This window comes from Centroberyx affinis, unplaced genomic scaffold (genome assembly GCF_046629955.1).
Source record: "Centroberyx affinis isolate AG114_WGS23_722 - 3 ecotype Tasmania unplaced genomic scaffold, CSIRO-AGI_Caff_v1 ptg000976l_1, whole genome shotgun sequence".
Lineage (NCBI taxonomy): Eukaryota > Metazoa > Chordata > Actinopteri > Beryciformes > Berycidae > Centroberyx > Centroberyx affinis.
Window position 1 is genome coordinate 128,985 of NW_027279546.1, and position 11,016 is coordinate 140,000.

The 11,016-nt window shown below is 44.4% G+C and overlaps 1 protein-coding gene across 1 annotated transcript in view; it reads right to left on the reverse strand.

The window, feature by feature from the left end:
• Positions 1-391: 391 nt before the first annotated feature.
• The window catches only part of LOC139646316 (proline-rich protein 5-like), a 17,986-nt gene continuing 7,361 nt past the window's right edge, over positions 392-11,016 (reverse strand). The window contains exons 3-10 of the mRNA XM_071522319.1: positions 10,717-10,911; positions 9,733-9,813; positions 8,473-8,579; positions 6,822-6,913; positions 6,458-6,598; positions 2,134-2,278; positions 1,288-1,614; positions 392-753 (exon numbers count right to left, since the gene is read on the reverse strand). Of these exons, the coding sequence (XP_071378420.1) occupies positions 395-753; positions 1,288-1,614; positions 2,134-2,278; positions 6,458-6,598; positions 6,822-6,913; positions 8,473-8,579; positions 9,733-9,813; positions 10,717-10,911 (1,447 nt within the window). The 3' untranslated portion in view covers positions 392-394. The remainder of the gene's footprint in view (positions 754-1,287; positions 1,615-2,133; positions 2,279-6,457; positions 6,599-6,821; positions 6,914-8,472; positions 8,580-9,732; positions 9,814-10,716; positions 10,912-11,016) is intronic.

Below are 11,016 nucleotides of genomic sequence, written 5' to 3' on the forward strand. Positions count from 1 at the left end.
CCTGGGTGTAAGACAAGATAGAAACACCAGGTCTAGACTTCAATGCAGAGTTAGAGGGAGACAAAATGCAAAGTTGAATCCTGATTTACACAAATGATTGGTGGTGATGATGGCTCCCCACAGAGGCCATTAATAGGTAATAGTGGCCATAATTGATGCGTGCCAAAAACTGCAAATGTTATGTCAAGTTGAAATATTCACCAGTCACTGAGCGGTTAGGGAAGGGCGACCACATCACAGAAAAAAAAAGACAGGTTGAAAGAATCCCCGATCATCTAGAGTCCATAAAACAGCAGGGGAGTAAGGAATGTCGGTCATGGCTCAGCATTGTTTGTGTGTGTGTGTGTCTATGTGTGTGTGTGTGTGTGTGTGTGTGTGTGTGTGTGCATGTTCGTCACACCACACTCTGCCTGCCACTGTCTTTGCTGTAGGTCGACCCTCCGGAGGAGCAGCGGCGGTTGAATTCCAGAAAGATTCCGTCGGGTTCCGGTTCCGAGTCCAGAGATTCCAGAATGTGGTCCACCATGAGCTCCGGACTGGACGACAGACTGGGACCGGAGCTGGCGTCCCGGACCGGCGCCCTGCAGGAGGAGGAGGAGGGGGAGTCCGACACCAACGAGTCGGCGCCGTGCGTGTCGTCACCCGGGGAAGGTTCGGGGAGGAGGCAGGGGGAGTGGTGCTGCGGCCCGAGGGGGGGAGGGGTGTCCGCGGGCCCCGGGCTCCGCCTGGGGGCCGGGCCACAGGACACAGGGTCTGTATGGAGGAGAGGAGGGGGTGTTGGAAACAAGTACTCATCCTGTACAGTCCCAAGGCCATAACATACAGTATAGATCTAATAATGACCACTTTATTTCAATGTGATCACAGCTGTCTGGCTCCCTAGTTGATCAGCTGACCTTTGTCTCTTCTATGGGGAATACAGTAACATTGGGCTACTTAGGCTGCTAGAAACAGATGTTTTTGGATTAAAGCTGCCATTTGGGGTCAAAATTCATTATCTTTAAATATGGCCACTTGCAGTACAGTCCAAAGTATCCACTGTTCAGTCTTGTCAGGGTTAAAAAGCCTCTGAAACTGCTGTTAGACCATCATGGGATGTTAAAATTTTCCACTGAAATGCATACTGATGAATTATTTTAGGTGGGTGGGTGAATTCTTTAAAAGCAGGTTTCATTGCAGTTTTTACTCACTGAACCCCTGAAACTGGTTGAGTAATATCATATAATGTCACATCATATTGGAGGTGGGCAACTGGGACGATTTTTCTGATAAACTGTGCAGCTCTACCTGAAAGTGTTCTGTCCTGGGCAGCAGAGTTAGTGGAGGCCTGGGAGTGGCTGGTGGTGCTGGGTGTGCTGGTGTTACTGGTGTTACTGGTGTTACTGGCGGTGCTGGCGGTGGGTTCGGCCGCGGAGCAGCTCTCCTCCACACAGGAAGTCATCTCGCAGACGGAGTGGCGCCTGATACCCGCGCCTCCTCCTGCGGGGGAGTCCGTGTCGTACTCCACCACGGGCGTCAGCATGGGCACGTTGTAGCTCTTGGAGCGAACTACCGGGTTCTTGGTGACGGGGGGGTCGCCTGGTTTGGCGGGCCAGCTGCGCTGCAAACGCTTCTCTGGAGAGAGAGAGAGAGAGAGAGAGAGAGAGAGAGAGAGAGAGAGAGAGAGAGAGAGAGAGAGAGAGAGAGAGAGAGAGAGAGAGAGAAACAAAGAAACAAGGAAAGAATCAAGGAAAGAACAGGAAAGGGGCAGAAAAGATAAAAAGCAAATTAAAGAAAGAAAGGAAGTGAAAAAGACGACGTTATAATTGAAAACACACACATACATAAAGATCTAAAGCACAGGAGAACAACCTCAAACACACATACACACACACACACACACACACACACACACACACACACACACACAGAGCAACATGGCACTCATGTAAAAGAGTAGATGTGTTTTCAGATTTTTTCTTGGTAAGTTTCTGTAAATCATATTGAAATCTTTATTTCTAAGAAAAGACGATAACCTACAAAGACATTTCCATCGTACCTTTTTCACACACACATATCCTCCTCACTCTACCCACACATTTTCTCTCTCTCTCTCTCTCTCTCTCTCTCTCTCTCACACACACACACACACACCTAGTAGGCAGGAGGAGTAATGCAGACTGGAGGATCCGTCTCTGGAAAATAACCCATGAGTCCCCAGGTAGGGAGACACCACCTTCTGGATCAGAGCCTCCAGACGCAGATAGTCATCGGTTACACCCTTAGATTCATGGACACCCTGCATGAAACACGCGCACACACACACACACACACACACATACACACACACACACACATACACACACAGGATTGTTTTAGTCTATAATTGCTGCTTTCTGGCCGGTAGTAATGGAAAACTTAAAAGCCATGAAAAGATTTCCGGAGAAAACAAACAATAGTTGAATGTGGCTTTCTGTATTTGTATCAAAACCTCAGTCAATTAATTTGAGAGTGGAAAAAAATCGTCTCCAATAATTCCACTGAATCAAAACATAAAACAAAGGCAGGTAATGGGGAAACAGTGATTCAACTGGGGGCGACATACTGTTACAGACTGAGGCTGACTTCAATTACTTAAATTTGGTCTCAAACGTAGACTTAGGAGTAAAAAAAAATCCCAATTGCTCAATTTCTTTCAAGAATTTTCTAGGTTTTTTTTTTCCAAGTAGGCGATATATAGTTTAAATGATAGATAGATAGATAGCTAGATAGACAGACAGACAGACAGACCGATAGATAGATAGATAGATAGATAGATAGATAGATAGATAGATAGATAGATAGATAGATAGATAGATAGATCAGTATTAAAAGTAGTGTTGAATTTGTGTCACTTTCTGAATTTTCTTGAAGACCGAATTCGCTCTCCGAGCGTCTCTCTACATACGGGGCCCAGACCTCACTCCATCATCTTCAAATAAGAGCGTGGAGATCAATCAAGTTTCAATACTCTGAATCACTGAACCAAAGCATGGAAACCGCAGCGCAGAAACAAACCACATGAGTAGAACAGACTTCAGTGAATTGGCGTCATGGCCTCTAAACAGAATGAAAGGGAAATTGCAAACAGATGAAACAAGAAGCAGCAAAAACAATGAACATTCAGCGCTGGAATGGATCTCTCTCTCTTCCTCTTCCTCCCTCTCTCTCTCACACACCTATTTTCTTAGCCGCCCCGCTCTCTTCTCTCTGCTCTCCTCTCTCTCATTCTACCTGTTTCTCTAGTTCTTTATTTATTTGACTTATTGTGGGCAAAAAGAAATAGATCTATTAAAATCTCCCCGCACACACTCATCGGTACCCAGAGGATAAAACAGGGAAGTAGCAACATTTTCATTTCTCTTTCTGTGTCTATTTTTCTCTCTACCTCTCTCCGTCTTTCTGTCTCGCCCTCCCTCTCTGTGATATGTGTCTGGAAGCAGCAGATTTGGGTCAATGAGTCACTACAATGATGTCCAAACTAACACACACACACTCTCAGAGACAAACGCAGACTCAGACACACACAGGACATTCAGTGGGCTTGCATTCATTCCCTGACCCAAATCTTAAGTCTCAACACTAAATGCCCAACCTTAAAGGAACACAACAAGTTTGGCCTATTGGTCAACAAGTGATGAGAACACAGACGCCAAATTCATCCACGTGTCCCCGGTGGATCGTTTGCATCAGTACTCCATGCTGACACTTTAGCAAACACTATATTGAGTGACAGGATGTGACTGACATCATCTAAAGTAAGAAGCCTGTTAGCTAACCGTTCAGTTTAGGGAAGAAAACAACTTTGGTTAAGGTTAGGGAAAGGCTTTGGTCATGGTTATATCAGAAGCTAAGAATGAAAGCTTTAGCCACAGTAGAAATCTTCTTGGTATGAGCTGGGAATCAAACCTGTTGTTGTCGGAGTTGAAGGTAAATATATCCGCCCATCCACCACCCTGCTATTTCAATGTCAAACTACTGCCTGACTGTTTATAGTTGTGTCTTTTTTACGCATTTCTTTTCTGGTGGGAAAAATTAAAAATGTTGCACAGCAAAAGTAATATGATTCAGCGGGGAAAAGGACATAGAATATAAGCGCAAATGCGACACGTTCAATATGAATAAACTTTGAACAAGCAAATAGTAAACATGTTGTCCCCCACCAGTGATGTAGTTCCACCCTTGGATCAGTCAGTGATTGCTGAGTGTACTTGAAATATGAGTGAAATTGTATAAGCATTTTCGTATGGGACAATGAAAGGACAGATTGACCATATATTTCTGTTGCCTACTCTCCTCAGAATTAGGCTTATAGTTACATCTTGAAATGTAGTAACTGTAATTGTCCTGTTTTTATTCAATACAGTACAAAATATAAGAACTACAATATGCAATAAATACAATCCGTACATTAGACAATGTACACTACAATACAATTTATAATACAATATACAATATAACATACAACACCAGGAGCGTGAGTGTTATGAATAATATAAATGCTAAATGATAAGTGATAAACGGTATTGCACAGTAGGTAAGTGGTAATATGATATAAGTAGTCAACACTGACGGCACAGTGGTAGTGCAGTGATGATGCAATAACAGTACAACAGTCCAACAACTGTAACTACAGTGTCTTGTGGTTAGAGGTTTGCCCAAAAATTCTCCATTGACTCTCAACTTCAACACATCAGACTGGGTTGATGTGTTGAAGTGAGAGTCAATGGAGAATTGACTCCATTGACTCTCAAGTGTGTAGCGTGTGTAGACTACTATGTTAGACTATATGTTACCTATGATAACTTTAACTGTATTGCTTTACCACTGAGTCCCCATTCATTGTCCCCCACATTGTATGATAACTTTAACCGTATGACCTGCTTTACCACTGAGTCTCCATTCATTGTCAATGCTAACGGACGGACCGATCCATAGTCGCCCTTTGGTGGGGGACAATAAACAAGCGAACAGCGCTCTGTGCAGCAGCGGGGCTCAAAGCAAGCGACTGGAAGCACAGTCCAGTGTCCAATGTGAAGTTGTTTGGATGAGCGGTTCTCGAAAAAGCTGCAAGCAGCAATACTGGAGGCCAAGCAATCGGCCCGTTCCAAACAGGCATGTTTTGAACGGGCACTGCACTAGTGGAATATGAAATAGCCTAAATTGAACCAAACACTGTCGGGAATCCAATTGAATAAAGTCAGTGCATTAATATATGCAACAGCAACTTTAATCCATTAATAATATGGTCAATTAAGTAGCCTACCTGCTATATCTCCCATATAATAAGTTATCATGGAAAACAACGTGATTCTTCTGGTCTGTAAACACGTCGCAGCACTAACAGTTTCAGTTTTTTATTGTGATTTTCATTTGTATATTTGTCCATATCGGGATCCAGTAGGAATGGTGACTCCCTGTTTCCAGAGAGCTGATTGGTCAGAAGGCGAGCCTTTCATACGTTTTGATCCGATACCCTGAACTTAAAGTGCTCCGGAGCAGGTTAGCCGTGCAGCATAAGTTACCATGGTGATCTACCCCGGTTAAAAGTGAACCACCTTCGTGAGACCGAAAAGCCAGGGTTAAACCCAAAGTTGGCTCGCTAACCACTAATCTCGCTTTGTGATACGGGCCTCAGGCTCCATTTTCTCACTTTGCAGATAATGCTAGTTGCCTACTGTCACTCAACATAGTGTCATGTTAGCATGCAGCACTGAAGCAAACAATGTAACAGGAACACTGACCAACTGACGAATAAGCAAATCTATAAAACTGTATTCCTTTACTCCTGACCCAAACCCTGAACCTAAACCTAGCTCCAATTCTAATCCTAACCGTAAAAATAAACCTTTTTCCTAATGAGGTCTCTAAAGCTGCATTCACCACTTCCTGAGGTTTCTGTTCTTGGGGTAAAACATAGATCACTCACACAGACAGTCACTAACGAGCAGACACACACACACACACACACACACACACACACACACACACGCAGGCAGGGTATAGGGTACTGAGTCATGGGAAGACGGCTGTGCTCTGAATTCACACTGAGATTACTTCCTCTGAGATCCCTCGGCGAGAAAAAACACTCTTCCACCATTTTAGACCACTCTCTCTCTCCCTGCTGTCCTCTCTCTCCATCTGTTGTCATTTACCCTCTTCCCTCACCCCACATCAGTCATGGATGTTTGTCTGTGCATGCTGTGTGTGTGTGTGTGTGTGTATGAATGAGAGAGATAGCGTGAGAGATAGAAAGAGGAAGAGAGAAAGACAGAGAAATAGACAGAGAGCGAAGGAGTGAGAGAGTTTGTGTGTATAGTGGCAGAATGAGCTGGCTTTGAATGATGGGCAATGTATAAGGTTATATGTTTGCTTGAAAATGTGTGTGTGTGTGTGTGTGTGTGTGTGTGTGTGTGTGTGTGTGTGTGTGTGTGTGTACCTGTAGTAATAGCAGCATCTGTATGATAGAGGGCGGCACTCTGGCTCGGGGGCGAGACAGAGCCTCGTCAAGTTTCAGGTTGAGGGTGATGATGTTCCTGAAGTGGAGCAGAGCCAACTGACGCACTGATGGCTCCTTACCCTGAGGACACACACACACACACACACACACAATACACATACACAAGCAAACACACACAAATGTGTAAATACGTAAACACATACAGACATTTAAACTCAGAAATACACTCGCACATAACCCAAAAACACACAAATGTATGTACACTAGCCTAAGTTCAGCCATGTGTAAGAAGAGTATTGGGGTGTGTCTGTGTGTCTGTGTGTGTGTCTGTGTGTGTGTTTACCTGTACAGGGTAGAAGATGGCCTGCAGCATTGACAGAACATCACAGAAGAAGAAGTCCCACGTCTCGGCCAGAGAGTCCAGCAGCTTCTGACCTATAGCGCGCAACCAGGACGACAATCAACCAATCAGCAGAGAACCAGGAAGTTACAGTGAGTGGCTTGATACAAGACAATATAATATGTGATTTTGCTGAAGAGGAACGCTGCTTTGGCTTCAGTGTAGTATGCAGAAGTGCTCATCGAAGCTTGGGTGACAAGGTCATGTTTCGGCAGAAAAAATGTGTCCAAGGCTTTTCCATACAAAAAATAAAAAGCCTTTATTGTTTAGTTGTCATGATCCCTGCCTAGCCCTTGTGTTTTCCTTGCGTTTCCCCTTTCCTGTGTTCCTAGTGCTCTCCTGTCTGTCTCTCTCCCTGTCCATGCGTTGTGTGTGTGGGCGTGGTCTCCCTTCCCTGTTCTCCTGGCTCACAGCTCAGCTCATTCTGCACACCAGTCAACAATCAGCTCGTCACCGGTCTGCTCACCTGCTTCCCATCAGCCCTCACTTTATAACCCCCAGTTTGCCATCCACTCTCCGCCGGATCATACACTTTGTCATGTTAAGACCTCAGCCAGACTCCAGCCTTTGCCTCCAGTCTTCCTGCCAGATCTGTCTCCCTTGTTGGATCCCCGTTATCTGGAACCTGCTCAGCCGGACTCTCCTCTGCACTTTCCCTGTCCTGCCTTCGCCCAGCTTTGCTCCTCACCTCAGCTCCAGGTTGTCAGCTACCAGCAGTTCAGTATTAAATTGCATTTTGAACTATACTCATTGCCTCCTGTCTCTGTGTCTGCACTTGGGTTCACTTGCCTCCCCGTGACATTAGTGGCTAATGCATTGCATACACATGCTTGAAAATGTTTAAAAAGCGGCACACACAACCAATACAACCAGTATTGCTGAAATATATGAGATTGTACATTAAAAAACAAGGTTCTGTGAAGTCAAACCATGTGGATTGTTTTAGAAAAACATTAGTATCAATCTCAACAACTGGCATTTTTTTTTTTTCAGTTAAACAAGAACATTAATTTTTCACGCATACACAGACAGACACACACACACACAAACCAAGTAGACTTGGCCGTGAGGTACTGTGCCACAGTGGTTTGTCTGATCTTACAAGTTTGACTGACTGGATCTTGTCTGACGCACACATCACTTCCTGTCTGGTTGCTGTGACGACAATACTAAGCAGAGTCTGAGAAAAGTGTGTGTGTGTGTGTGGTTCATAACTGGTTCAAAGTGCTTCAGATAAAGGTCACGCTCTCTCTCTTCTCTTTCTGTGTGTGTGTGTGCAGCATTTGTTCAACAGTCAAAGGATACCTTGGCATCTGGAATTTTAGTCACTTATTTTTCTCCACTAGACTTGTGTCACATTGTGGGAAAAACACTTAACGGTTTCCAGAAATGTCTCTGCCTGCATTGTGAGCATTCCTCATTCAAGCCAAGGGAACAGCGAGCTAATAACCAACTGAAATTCAAAATGTGAATGTACATTTTTTTTTCAGGGATCAGAATTGGCTGCCAGCGACATTCCTACCTCCCTCACTGAATATGCATGTGTGAGTGTGTGTGTGTGTGTGTGTGTGTGTGTGTGTGTGTGTGTGTGTACCTTCATAGAAGCGGATCTTGTCTCTCAGTATGACCATGCCTTTAGTGAGCAGCTGGTTCTGAAGGTACTCTGTGAAGAAGGAGCCGAGTTCTGTCTTCAGCAGCTGCCTGCAACACACACACACACACACACACATACAAACATTGTCAGTGATGAAAGCAAATGCTCAGTTTAACATGAACCAGAAGTAATGGGATCTAATAAGCCAGCAAGAGACATTCTACAGGCCATGCAAACTGCAATGTTTAAACAGCAACTGAGTCAGGAAATGAAAAGGCGGTGTCCACGACAACCACTGAAAACAAAGACCTCAGCGAAGTTTAATCATTTCAACAACAGGATTTTCCACTGGCAAAAAGCTGCCACAGGTACAGAGCAGAGATAGCATCATGGCAGCTCAGCTGCAAGCAACTACTGCAATTACAGGAATAGAAGATTTGATCTTTAACTCTTTTTGGCAAATCTTTTGATGGTTGCAGAAAATAGTCTGGATGACGTAAAAATTGTATTTTTAAGTCAGTTTTTCTCTTGCTGTGTGATACAGGAAAGAGCGGTGACTGCAGCTGTGTTTATGTAATGTGATTCTTTATTGATCCCTGTGGGGAAATTCACTTTTAGGTACAACAGTTAAAGTCCATTTGCATCCCCGGGCCATGTTGGACTGGCAGGATCTAGGAATATCAACCACCACTGTCCCACTAAATAATGTGTGTGTGAGAAAGAGAGAGAGACTATGCATGTGCATGTTTGTGTGTGTTAGTTTTGACAGCCTTATCTCTTCTGCTCATGCCTATATTACCACTAAACCGAGAAAACACAGCCGTGACCCCACTGTAACCTTAACCTGCCCTTTTCCTTTAAGCTAAACTGTGTCAAGGTGTTTCCGATCGACAGTATACCGTCGAGAATAGAAAAAAAGAAACAAACCTTACCCACGATGCAGCAGTGAGTGATGGTAAAATTAACCAGTCATGGAAAGCAACAAGAGTAACTGTCACTAGGCATGTGTTGATGTGAAGGAGTATTTCTGCTATGTTAATTTGACGCTACAGCTAGAGAAGATGGGAAATTACAGAATAAAACACTACAATTTAACCCTGTTTCATCCTAAAATTACAAACTAGTTGAAGCTCAAAATTTAGTGTGTGTGTGTGTCAGAGAGAGTCAGTCAGTCAGACAGGCAGGAAGACCACCTGAAGACTTACTGACTGAAAGACAGACAGACAAACAGACAGATAAACAGACAGACAGACAGCTAACCTGACTCCTTCATTCAGAGCGTAGAGTTCATTTTCTCCCAGATCCTTTTTCTGGAAAACTGCTATCACTGCATTGTGAATGCTGAGAATAAACACACACATAGTACATTTACATTAGGAGCATTTAGTGGATGCTCTTGCTAGTTAGAGCACGGTAACTGCTGTAGAAAAGCAGTAAAGTAAAAGAAAGCAAAAGAGAGAGGAACAGGAGAGGAAGAAAAGAGAAACAGAGGGCCGTGGACATGTGTTCGTTCGTAGGTTAAAATCCAGCTCATGATCAACCCTCCTCTCTCTCTCTCTCTCTCTCTCTCTCTCTTTCTCTCTCTCCCTCCCTCCCATCCCTTCTTGCTCTCCATTCTCTGCTACATAGTGTCCAATAAAGCAGAAATACCATAAAAAATAACCCATGAAAAAGGGAGAGAGGGCAAAAGAGGAAAAGAAGCTATGGGGCAGACTGCGATGAAAAGAAGAGAGGAAAGAGAAGAACAAAGTATGAGAGGAATGGAGGGAGATAAAGAGAGATAGTGATGCACCCTGGGGGAAGAGGGAGTGAAGACTAGAGAGAGAGAGAGAGAGAGAGAGAGAGAAAGAAAGTTTCTACTTATGTGCATGCATGTGTGTTCATGTGTACGTGTGCATGTGTGTACTTATGTGTGTGTGTGTGTGTATGAAATAGCTTTTCCTATTCAGGCAGCAGGAGTAGTGATGGCAGCAGCACAGCATTCCACTAGTGATGCTTATTCCAACATGGCAGTCCCAAGGAAATAAGGCAGGCGCGCACATACACACACACACACACACGCACACACACACACACACACACACACAGGCATGGGGGCACCAATATCCTCAGGGACACATGCATGAACAAAAACACACACACTTTCATACTCAAACAAAAACAGCACACACATCGATGCACAAACACACAAACACACAAAATGTACAGACACGCACACACACACACACACACACACACACTGACCTGTTCCAGGTGGCGTTGGCCCCGGCCCTCCTCTGCTGGGTCCCTCTGTCCCGGTTGCACTCCTCTGCCAGCCCCCCTGCTGTTCCCCCCTTCTCCCCTCCTGCTCCTCCTCCTCCTGCTGTGGTTTTCCCCTGGGAGAGGTCGGTCAGACTGGAGGAGGAGCCGCTGCCCAGCTTCAGCCTGCTGTGGAGACTCCTCATGGTCCCAAAGAAAGACAGAGAAAGAAGAAGAATATTAATAATAATCACAAAGTCCTTTAATGTAAAAATCTCTGACATATGAATAAATATCTGCTCTGCT